The sequence below is a fragment of the Hordeum vulgare genome, chromosome 3H, assembly GCF_904849725.1.
Source record: "Hordeum vulgare subsp. vulgare chromosome 3H, MorexV3_pseudomolecules_assembly, whole genome shotgun sequence".
Lineage (NCBI taxonomy): Eukaryota > Viridiplantae > Streptophyta > Magnoliopsida > Poales > Poaceae > Hordeum > Hordeum vulgare.
The window spans coordinates 185,131,114-185,142,937 of NC_058520.1; the positions used below are offsets into that span (position 1 = coordinate 185,131,114).

The window sequence follows — 11,824 nt, forward strand, 5'->3', positions numbered from 1 at the left end:
CGACAATTTGATCAATGCGGGGGAGCGGGAAATGATCTTTCGGGCAGACCTTATTGAGATGTTTGAAGTCGATGCACATACGCATGGACTTGTCCTTCTTGGGCACCATGACAACATTGGCGAGCCACTCGGAGTGGTGTACCTCGCGAATGAAGTTGGCTGCCAAAAGTTTAGCCACCTCCTCTCCGATTGCCTTCCTTTTGTGCGCGGCGGACCGACGCAGGCATTCTCGGACAGGCCGAGCAGCAGGATCCACATGCAGTCGGTGCTCAGCCAACTCCCTGGGTACACCTGGCATGTCAGCGGGCTTCCATGCGAAAATGTCCCAGTTCTCACGGAGGAATTGGATGAGCTCGCCTTCCTATTTTGGATCCAGGGTGGTGGAGATGTTCGTCGGGGCGGCGGTGTCGTCCGTCGGGTGGAACAGGGCACGGATCTGCTCGATCCCTCTACCAGCCTCTGAATCAGTAGGTTGGAGGGGATCGGCTATCTTGGCGGCGGCAGCCAGGTTGAGGACAGGTGTGCGGAACACCTCGACGTTGCTCTGACGAGTGCGTCGACTGGCAGAACGGTGGTGTTGACAGCGAGCGCCGGATGATTCGCTGACCTCATGCTCGTTCCGACCAGTTCGGCGGGGACTTTCACGGGAATCGGCCATGAGAACTTCGGCTGCAGGCCCGCGACCCAAGTACTCGGAAGGTAACTCAGTCGGAACTGAGTCCAAGCACTGGGACGGCGGCGCGACCACAACCGACTCGAGGACCGCCACTTGAGAGGACACGTACTGTCGCGCCTGGGTGTGTCGCACCCAACGCTGGAGCCACGAACGACGGGACCGCTTGTTGCGGCGCGGGACAGGGGCGAAGATCGACACCGGGGCCGATTGCTGGAGAAGAAGGACGCCGCGGGAACCGGCACGGAAGTGCGTAGCCCCGCGACTGGGGAGCGCCTCGACGTCGAGAGGCGCATCCCGAAGCCATGCCGAATCGTTGACGATGAAGGAGAGTGCGCCGAACAGGATCTCATGACCCATGCACAAATCTCCGCCGGACGACATGATGAAAAGATGAAGTTGCAAACTCGCCGGAAGTCGCTTAGACGCCTTCCCCACGGTGGGCGCCAACTGTCGTGGGTATAAGTCTGACAGTAGATGTGTAGGGTACGAAAGGATGGGCAGAGCCTTAGCTACGGCGAGGTTGTATGAGTTCAGGCCCCTCTACGGTGGAGGTAAAAGCCCTACGTCTCAGTGCTCTTGGGAGCTTAATGTCGAGTGGAATATAGGATTACAGTAAATGCCAACCCCTGCACCAGTGGGGAAGGGCGGCTTATATAGAGTGCGCTGCCCTCCACAACAGCCCGGTGGACAGGGGTGGAATAGTGGCGAATAAATGCCTACGTTACAAGTAACGTATGCCTTAAATGCTAATAATGGTGAATGAAAACGTATGACCGTTGCCCTCCTGGGAGGTTACGATGTACAGAGTGGAATTCAGTCGGTGCGTTAAATACGCTCCGAATGCTCGTCGCCGACTGGATGATGGGGGAGTCCTTAGTTCAGTCGGAACTGACTAAGGGCCTTGTCCTTTATGAAGGGTAGTCCTTGGGTAGGACCTATAGGGCAGGCCTGTGACCCTACCTTGGGACTATAACCCCATCATTGGGTTCTATGGATAAAGCTATTTGATACGCAAAACTAGCACATGGTTTCATCTCATTTGGATCTACGGTTAAAAAGTTGTGGGCGCTTGAAAATTTGAAACAAATCTGAAAAAGAGGCTGCCACAATAGCGTTTTCTGAAATCGCTAGAAAGAGGTCGTTCGATGTTAGAGCGTCATGTTGTCGGCTCTGATTGGTTGGTTGCGTTCACTACAGAGGCTATGTGGTTGATCACCGGCAAATAAAAAAAGGGTGGTGATGACTAACTAAAAGAATAACCGACATTCGGTTTTGAATATACCGCAGGGTTTAAAAAAAAGATACTATGGTTAACGAGATACCATTTCGATAATACTCCTAATCTAATCTCCCCTAATACGTCGTGGCTTTTTTGTGAAAAACTCCCTGTAGTTTTTGATAATTGAACCCGCGGTCCTTACATAAGTGGATGTGGAGAAACGTTTGATATACAGAAAAACGCTTCGTGATGCCCCGACCTGCACCCGAGCCAGAGAGAACCCTACCCGAGCCTTTCCCTCGCCGCCGCCGCCACACCTCATCCCGCTCGCCCTCGCCGCCGCACCTCGCCCCCCTCTCCGCCGCCGCCGCACCTCACCCTGCTGGCCAAGCTGACCTCACCAGTCTTCGCTCGCCCCGTCGCCCTCGGCCTCCTCGATGATGGACGAAGCTAAGCTTAGGGACGTCGTGGTGTTGTTGGGGCGGCCCTGCTCGGCGTGGCAGGGAGGCGCCCCGACCGCAAGCGGAAGTGGAGCTTCCCTTGGCGCTCCAGCATCCGCGGGAGCGTCAAGTGCGGCCTCTGCACATGGGTTAGGGCCTTAGGGGTATGGCACACACCTTGGATATTCTTCCTCTCCTCCCCTTTCCACGTGGATAAGTGGTTTGTAGTTTGTGGATGGCTAGAGGTAAATTAGCAGTGAGTATGATTTATCGGTCATGTTATCGTGGAACCTAGAGAACAAATTATCTTATCCTCTGTAGTTAGCTGTCCACACTGGATAGTTTAACCAAATTGTCTGATTGCCTGTCTAGAGTGGATGTGTACAGGAATCTACAGGAAAACTTCAATTGGAGCAAGAGTCAGAGGTGCAGCTGCGCAAGGTCGAACCGTCCACGGAGGTCTTCTTCCTGTGCAGCTTGACAACTACAGTAAGACTAGAATTGATGTGGTTGCCTTGAGTAAGCATGCTCATGTACACGGCAAGAGGCAGTATGTTTGTCAGGAGCCCGGCTGTGGCAAAGGTATACCCAACAAAAAGGGGATAGATTTAACATTACACCTTTACTGGTACATTAATGTTAGTGAAGTTTCCTATTTACTAGCATTGACAGATTTTCCAGTAATTTTAGGCTCATACCTGAAGTTGACATGAAGTCCCCTCTTTCATCCTGTTCACATGAAGTTGATTGGATCCAGGCTGCTAGGGTTTTCACTGCGCTCTTGGCCTTGCCCCAAGTTTCGGCAATTGCAGATGTGGTGGTAAGCTGTTATAGCAAGCTCTATAAGAGATGTTCCATGTCATCGCCATAAAGAGTTATGCGGCTTACCACCGCTGCATGTGATTGAAGATGGCCCTGGCGTACCTTGGCGAGCCTCGCCTTCTATGGTGGATGTTTGTTTCGTTCAGGTATCAGATCAGGATTTCTTCCATATGTGATCAATTTAGGCAAAGAAAACTGCATATTGATGGTTATATCTTGAAATTATGGTTGCTCTTTTTGATGATTTACAGGATGTTAGTTGAGGAGAAGGAAACGATCTATCCGGAGGTCCATGCATCCCGTCTGATTAACGCCCATGCCCAAGACTTTGCCATGCCGGCTGTCGCCGCCTTAACAAAGTGAATCAAAAATTTTAGCCATACCTACCTTTCAATCCTGCTAACCTGACCCTATATATAGCTGAAATATACGTTTTACCAATGGCCATGCGGCCATACGCTGCCGTACACATAAGGATCCATCCATACATTAAGGCAGAGTTTCTTCAGACTCCCTATTCCAAGCCATGGGTTCCCAACGGACACAGTTTAGTTCAGCCGGATAGCTCACCTGAAGCATATATTATTTCCCTTGCCGACGAGGAACGAGTTGGCCCTGTGTGATTATTGGAAGGCTGCAGAACATGCACAAGTAGGTTGAAAGGCTCGGTCGAAAATTTAGTTGATGACGGATGCTTTAATTACTTAATAGCAACACACGCATGTACATGTATGCGAGCTGCGCACAGGTGAACAGATTCAGGGTAAAGGAGCCTCCCCAATAAAGCATACGACAGCCAGGTAAATTATCCCGCATGTTTTTTCCTTTTGGTTATTTTGTCCTATCCATGAAGTCTAATAGGTATATCCGCATTGATCATTTGTATGTTCAAAACCTGATAGCAACATTCATCTTTTATAAATAGCTCCATTAAATTTAATGTCAGATCTGTTCAATTAGTAGACATTTAGATGATAATTAGGAACGTGCTGAAATCAGATTTTGATACATTGTTTGTACTCTTTTGGTTATATAAAAGACAATATTTCGGCAGTTTAGTTCTAACTCATCTATATAAATAAATTAATTCGTACAAGATGTGTATTCTTTTGTTTATTATCTATGTGCATTAGGAACAATGGTGCCAAATAATTATGATGCACATATACTAGATTCGTTTCTTTATATTGTCCTACTGCATTGAGATAATTTTAGATTTCCAGTTATTTTGCTTCTTACCTTTTATACTCTCTCTGTCGTCACTTGTGCAGATAAACTGGACCAGTATGTGCAGGTTATCCAATTAGTTTTGATACAAGAATACGTCAATTTGACATGGGCCGGGGTTGCTAAAAGAGAACAAGATAGTAAAGCAAAGCAAGGATCAGAAATGTCCTGTTGACATATGGTAACCCATGTCGATTTGCTAAAGCATACTTGGAAGGGGGGAAAATGAAGCACTAAATGATTATATATGGGACCAGGCTTTGAGCAGTAGCCACCAACAATTTGTGATGCACTCTTACATTTTCAGTCTCTTGGAACAATGATATGCTATGCTTCCACTGAATTTCGCCTAATGCAAACATATAGATACAAGTTCATAAGTCAGGAGCAAATCCTTTTTCCGGTCCTAAGATAAAATTTATATTTCCAATTGTTGCATCTATTACCTCTTCTTAGTAAGTTGTTGGTTATTTCCAAGAAGTAGCAAGTTTTCTCGTTTGTTGGTTGTACAACACTAACACTAATTAACAGCCAGCCATGACCATCAATTTAATTTTATTTTTAGTTTCCTATTATTTTTCTAGCTAAGTAAAATATATCTGAAGCTATTTACACCCAGCGCAACGCGCAAGCCCATTGCAATGTGGTGTTTAGTGGTATTATTTCAGGTGTCTAAGCCTATATTTATTTTTTTACACCCGGTGCAACGCACGGATCCTTTTGCTAGTCTAATCTCTACTATTTACTACTAAAGTAGGATGTGCCATCGTGATGGTTCAACCTGCGCGATGGTTCGACCTCCCACCGATCGATCCCACCTCTGGATCCACGTAAAGAAAAACGGTCCCAGCGATCGATCCAAAAAAACCTTCGTTCGACCTCCCAAGCGTCCAGGCCCAGCACCCCCACGACGCCTCCGCTCGCCCACCCCCACGACGCATCCCCTTTCACTTCCTATCACGAGCGGCCTCCCTCTGCTCTACCGACGGTTTGCTCTTCTCCATCTGCAGCCGGATACCCGCTCACCGCACCACACCCATGTTTCCTCGCTCCAGTGGTTCCCCCCCCCCCCCCCCGCCCGCCGCCACTGCCGCCTCATCTCCCTCTCGTTGCACCGCTCGCCTCGTGTCTCTCTCCTGGCGGCTGTGGCGTAGCGAGGCGCGATGGCTGCTCTGGGGCGTGTGTGGCTCGGTGAGCTGAGGGTGCGCGGGGTCGGTGGCTGGAGTGTGTGCGGCGGTCGGAGGTCAAGGACGAGTGGGGGTGGCGGCCGGCTGCAGGGGTTCGCGTGTGGTAGGCATGAGCTGTCGGCTGGCAGAGTGCGCAGAGGCGGTAGTACCTTTTCTATGAATTTTGCCTCAGACAGCAGTAGTAGCAGGGTCACGGACATGATCAACAATGCTATCTGAATTTTCCCCTTCTGAATCTCCCTAGGAGGCGCTCGCGCTACAAGATCTAGGCGTGACCGGGCCCGTCGCCATCGCAAAGAGGCGCTCCCGCTGGCTCGCTATCGCCGGCGACGAACGCCGACTGCCGATCTCCGACTCCTCCGTCGAAGTCGTCTTCACCGGCCGTCATCGACTTGGTCTTCGTCGGCCTCTCCCTCGATTCGTTAAAGCGCTTGTCCGACCTCGTCGGTGAGGCCGCGCGGATCTTGAAGCCGGAGGGCCATCTCGTCGTGCTCACCTCCAGCACCGTTGATGCCTACAACCTCCGCTCGCCAACCCTTGCGCCCCCGGCCGGTGATGGACGAGATGGCCTACAGCATCAACGGCGAGAACGCGCACTACGGAACCCCCGACAACCCCTGCGCCCCCGGCCACGTCCCCGGCGGCTCCGCCCCTCCCACAGTGTGGTCTCCACCGAGAACGTCGTCCCCATGGCGCAGATGTTCGACACTGTCGGTAATTCCATTCTAGCCGTGCTACTGTCATTCATTCAAATGTTCAGCACACAACATTATTCATCTGCTCAAGTGTTTATTCAGTTCTATGACCATGTCATTGTGTCTCTGCTTACACAGGCTGGTTTCCAGTGATGTAGCTACATTGTACCGTGTGAGCGACGTGTTGCTGCCGCCGGTCTCAACCAACACCGCCGATGCCGAGCTGCGACAACCGAGTCGTGTCATGATTCAACGCACTACGACCTGTTGCCTAGCTACCGGTAACTGAGTAAGATGGAAGGCCTTTTCTTTCTCTGTCCATTCTTTTGTTTGTTCTTCTCATGGTGCTGGGTCGTGTAATGTCCAAAGAAAAGGAAGTCCCTCTTTGGGGTACATTGTGGCGGTAAAGAATTGGGACAAGTTAGTTAGGTAATAAAGAGTTTTTGAGTCCCAACAGTCTTTGCAAATGTACAGTTCATCCTCGGTGTTAGATAAGCGGACTTGTCTGTTCTCAAGTATAATCTTACACATACATCAATGTGGATATCCTGAAAGTTGCTTCAACTGTTCGAATACAATGGCATGTGCTGTTTGAAATGAGGATGGTTATGAACTCACTCCTGACTCTTTTGCCGCACCTGTTAGCACTATTTTGGTTGTATATATGGAATGAAGGTTACTGATCTTGCCCAACTTAGGTTGTGTTTGGTTGAGCTGCAGATTATGTTGTTGCTGGGCTGCAGATTCATTTGTACACCACAATTAATAATGTCGACATACAGCTCATTCATCTAGCTATGTATCTACTTATAATAATGTAGATTTTTCCTGATGACTTGAGATGAACCAACTTTGGTAGATTCTACTGCAGTATATATCTTATATTTGGGTTATGTATTTATCAAGTTCCAGTAAGTAATCCATGCTTGCACTAAACAATACATGTGTATTGTATCATTTATTTGTTTTCCCTCTCAAACAAAAATGTGTATTGTATGATTGGTGTTGTTTCCTGTACAGTATAATATCCAGATATTCCCTTGATAAATATGGTTGTGCAAGTTATCACCATTACTTTATAGGGGACTGGTTATTCAGGCCTTCTTTTTTCTTATTTTCTCGTACAGTAGTGACGTTACAGTAGAAAAATTAATTATCTATGATGAACCTTTGATTGCACTGAATTTTTTATATATCTTTGTGAAATCCCCCTCCTGAATTTTATATATCTTTGTGGGGCGAAATCCCCTGATTGGTAACATCAGAGATTTTTACAGATGTAGCCGAGCGGCTAAACACATGAAGGGATTTGCGCAGAGTTGGGAGAGGGAACGGGGCTAGCAAGGAGTTTCTTCTCATTCAGTGAAAGTTATCTCTTTTCTTTCCGTTTTTCTAACTTTGATGCTTTCTACTCCCTCCGATCCATAATAACTGTCGCAATCTCGAACTAAGGTTAGTTCAAAACTGCACAAAATGGATTTAGTTTCGCCTACATACGTAGTTCATATTTGTGAAATATCCAAAATGCCTTATATTTGTGAAATATTCCAATTCATATGTAGTCCATATTGAAATATCCAAAACACCTTATATTTATGAACAAAGGGAATATACAGTTAGATGGGTCTCATCTGCCTTTTTTGAGTGGCAGTGCACAAAATGGATTTAGTTTCGCCTACATAATTGCTTATTATTGTGATGAAAATAGCACTACTATGTGCGTAATCTTCCTAAGGGTAGTGCTTGTGCCACCACTATGCTGGCAACGGAACTCCTTTAAACTGTGGAAGTGCAGATAACAAATGTGGAACCAAACACCCACTATAATTAATTTCTGATGCAAAAGTTAAATTGTTGACAATTCGATTGTATGTACTGGTGTACTGATGTTTCTGTATTCACCATGCTATGATATAAACAGGTCTTGCCAACATAGAAGAAAAGGGGTACTTGACGCGAAGGCGAGCATAGTCATATGGATGGATGATGATGCAAGGTGGAGCCAACCCTTTGCTCCCTGACAAATCTCACTGAAATATTGATCATTTCACACTAAGTCGATGGACGTAGACTGAAAGGCTACGAATAATGCATCTGAAGCCTGAAGCTCGTTCATCATCAGCATGAGCAATCCAAGAGGCTGTTGTGATACCATCTGTGCCTCCGCAGATTCTCTTGTCATATCCTCCGTGGACCAGACACCGGATCATCAAAGCCTGGAGGGCATCTTCATTGTTGAGATGGAAAGGGCTCAGGTCCGTGTGCTGTTGCCAGCTTTGCTCGTGCTGCAGAATCTCTTCAGAAACGTTAACCTTTTCTTTCCCAGGTTCATCAACTGCCAAGTTATTTGAGACTTGTTAGCTAATTAAAACGCACGAAGATGTATCAGACAGTGGAATCTCCAAGGACCGGGACAAAACAGAAAGAATGCGAAGGAGCTATTGGTCGTCGAGGACATCGGTCCAGTGTCCGGGACCGGGAGCTCTAGCCAGGGACAGCATGATTCAATTGCCACTGGGGAGAGGGCGAGTGAGGCTGCCATGGCGTGGTGGCCTACCGGTTCTGGCAACCCGCGGAGACATGTTCCAAGTACCAAAATGGTCGCCCGTGGAGGAATATTGAGCACGGAGCACCCAGCGGTGTGCGTGTCAGAACTCGGAAGGAGGAAATGTGGCAGCCTGCCGACCTGCCATCATGAACCTCCAGGACTTGGGCGGACGGAGCTCGGAGCCTCGAGCGAGCAGTTCAGATTTCAGGCAGATAGATAGATAGATTCTGCGTCTGGAGATCTGAAATCTCTCTTGGCGCATTCGGGTATAAAGGAGAAGCTCGGATCAATCAGGCTCAGGTTCCTCGTTGGCTTGCAGGCTTGGCTTCTTTCCCATCAGTTCAATACTTCCAATTGTTCCAGGGTAACTATATTGGAGACAAACATAATCCAGTGAGGTATGTACTTTGTTTAAATAATATATCTCAGATGTTGAAAGAAGATTAAATAAAAGAGGTAAGATGAATTGAAGAAAATAGGAGAGGCCTCCACCTGTACTAATCAGTTTGAATTGGCTTTTGAGAATCTCTAAAAGTGGAAACCATGTTGTTGATATATCTGTGATTGATAGTTTATGCGGTGCTGCACAATGGTAAATATATATGTTCTTGCCAAGAACAGAATCTTCAGTAGTCTGACTTCAATAAAACAGTATGGCAATAATTTAGCATCTTTTCACTGATTTCAATATATGCCAATATAAGAGCATCTTTTTTTCACAAGTTTGAAAAGGAATAATTCAAAATCTGCAGATGATCACTATAGTGTCAAATCCAATTTCTTTTGCCATCTTATGGGCGAAAATGCATTGTAAAAAGTGAATCATATTAGCGTTTCTCTAACCTTGAAATTGATGCTTGTTATAATGTGCAGACTTCCAAATTGGGACAATTTAGATCATGATATGATTTGGAGAGTTGATGCATGATTGCAGATGGCTACCAAAATGGAAAAAAAATCAATCGTCACCAATATAGAGGTATTTCACATGTGCAGGTTTGGTTCATGATTGCAGGTGCATGTAGGATTCAATTTGTGCATGAAAAGTCTATATATGCATATCCAATAATGATTACTTCATTTTCAAATTCAAATGCGCACCTGTTGTGCGCATGACAAGTGCATGAATAAAATAGTATCATGTTGCGTGCACATTGTGCTTTTTTTGAATAATGTGTCATATTTCAATTTTTGTGTTTAAATATTGATGTGTGTAGAACTACTTCCTGCAGTGAGTGAGCTAGACTGCATCAAGTCTTCTCATAGCCTACCACCGCCAGTCAAGTATCAAGCTGGTTCTCGATCGTTATCGAGCTTGACGAGTACTTCCTCTCTCGCTGCTTCGCCGATCCAGACCCCATTTACGTGGGAGCTACTTTTTTTTTGATAGATTGAAAAAGGAGATGCTTTGATAGGAGAAAAGGAACCCGAAGATCGAACGTGCATATCACAAGAAACTTTCAGTGAAATGTTATTATGTACATTTCCGATGTTAGATATTGAGAACCTGAAGAATATACACACACACTTATATATTCCGTGTGATGGTAGTTTGTTGTCATAGTTTTCTGTTAATCAGGAATGTTGGCTCTTAGTGTATGTTGAAACTTGGAGGTGATCAAATCATATGCTTTTTGGGTTGTATACTATATAATAAAAGATTTTGAAAAGAGGGCTTACACACCATGGCAAGAAAAAGGTGAAGGGAAAGAAATGGTAATGAGAAAAATATCGCTTTATCTTATTATAAGAAAAGAGTAGTTGAAGAGACACGACAATTGCTGTGCAGGAAGAAGCATGAGGGAATAAAGGTATAGAGAATGAATTTGTTATTATAGATATCAAAATCACATGATGTCATGTTTGAAAGACACTTTTAAATTAAAACAATTATTTAATAACAATGTGTTTCGTTGCTCCGTGGCAAGGGCAGTAAACTAGTCTAATCTAAAAACACCTAATCTAATCTACCTGACGACGAACGAGAGAGGCAGCGGCAAGAGTCGGGAGGTAGGGGTGTTGAGCGAGCGGGGCGGCAGCTCCGGCGGTCTCCGGCGTGGGCGAGGTGGTCGGGCGGGTACGACTCGACAGGTGCAGCCGAACGGTGGTGGCGGCGGTCTGCGGCGACGAGCGGAGGGAGCGGGCGGAGCTCCTGTCCTCTGGCGAACTCCGGCGGCGCAGGTCGTCGAGGGGCCTGCTCCGGTGCGTCCTAGGGGCAACGAAAATGTCAGCAAGATGCGTAAGGACTAGGGGGTTCGATTTGTCGAAGAAAAGAAAGTAGGGGAGGTTCACCGGCGTCGGAATCGTCGACGGAGGGCTTCGGCTCCGGCGAGATCCAAGTGGCAACAACGGCGGCTACGAGCGGCAAGAGGTGGTGCGGGCCGGCTGAATGGAACGAGGGGACTCGGGGGCCTTTTATAGGTGCGGCTAGGGCGTTTGTGGAGCTGCGGATAGGCTCTATCCCGAGAGCCTCGCACGGCTGGTACATCCCGTGGACTATCCCGTGGACTGCGGGAGGTTGAAGATAGCCTGGGATCGGGCCCCACCTGCAGGTACGAGAGAGAGAGGGACATGCGGGCAAAACGAGGAGGCGCTGGGCGAGCGAGCGATGCGGGAACGGGCCAGCGGCTCAGTGCGGCTTGGCTAGGTGCGTGCGTGTCCAGCTAGCCTCGCGTGTGCCCCTGGGCCAAACCTGGTTTCGGTTCAGGTGGTGTGCACCCCCTTTTTTTAAAAACATAAGTTGTTTTGTGAATAAAGATAAAATAAGAATACACACATAAAAAAATACCATAGTAATTTTATAAAATCAGTATTAATAATATAGAGCATAGTGAACATTAATTCCTGCTCGTATAATTTATAAAAAATATTTTCTTATGCAAAAATCAAACTTTTGGCTAACAAAAATAGTTTTCAATGCAACTTCAAAACACCAAATATAATTCAAATGCTTTGCCACTCGTTTATATTTTGAGGAAGTCATATTATCCTCTCTCTATTATTTTATGTG

General features: G+C 46.8%; 1 protein-coding gene and 1 long non-coding RNA gene across 6 annotated transcripts; one reads left to right on the top strand and one right to left on the bottom strand.

Moving 5' to 3' along the window:
• The first annotated feature begins 5,502 nt into the window (after positions 1 to 5,502).
• Positions 5,503 to 10,334, top strand: LOC123443455. Of its 5 annotated transcripts, XR_006630675.1 has the most exons (7): positions 5,503 to 5,713; positions 5,816 to 6,285; positions 6,405 to 6,555; positions 7,544 to 7,718; positions 8,188 to 8,521; positions 8,593 to 9,810; positions 10,047 to 10,334. XR_006630675.1 is itself a non-coding variant. In XM_045119830.1 (4 exons), the coding sequence occupies exons 2-4, from the start codon at positions 6,082 to 6,084 to the stop codon at positions 7,567 to 7,569; spliced, it is 369 nt and encodes a 122-aa protein (XP_044975765.1). In that variant the 5' UTR covers positions 5,503 to 5,713; positions 5,816 to 6,081; the 3' UTR covers positions 7,570 to 7,855. The 5 variants fall into 5 exon arrangements, 1 of the variants encoding a protein (XP_044975765.1); XR_006630673.1 differs by having other exon boundaries at positions 6,405 to 7,718; XR_006630674.1 differs by having other exon boundaries at positions 6,405 to 7,718; positions 8,593 to 9,212.
• Positions 10,335 to 10,628: 294 nt separating this feature from the next.
• On the bottom strand, positions 10,629 to 11,312 carry LOC123443456. Its single transcript, XR_006630677.1, has 2 exons — positions 11,107 to 11,312; positions 10,629 to 11,023 (listed from the first exon to the last, which is right to left on the bottom strand). It is a non-coding gene; the product is annotated as an uncharacterized LOC123443456 (long non-coding RNA).
• Between the last annotated feature and the right edge of the window lie 512 nt (positions 11,313 to 11,824).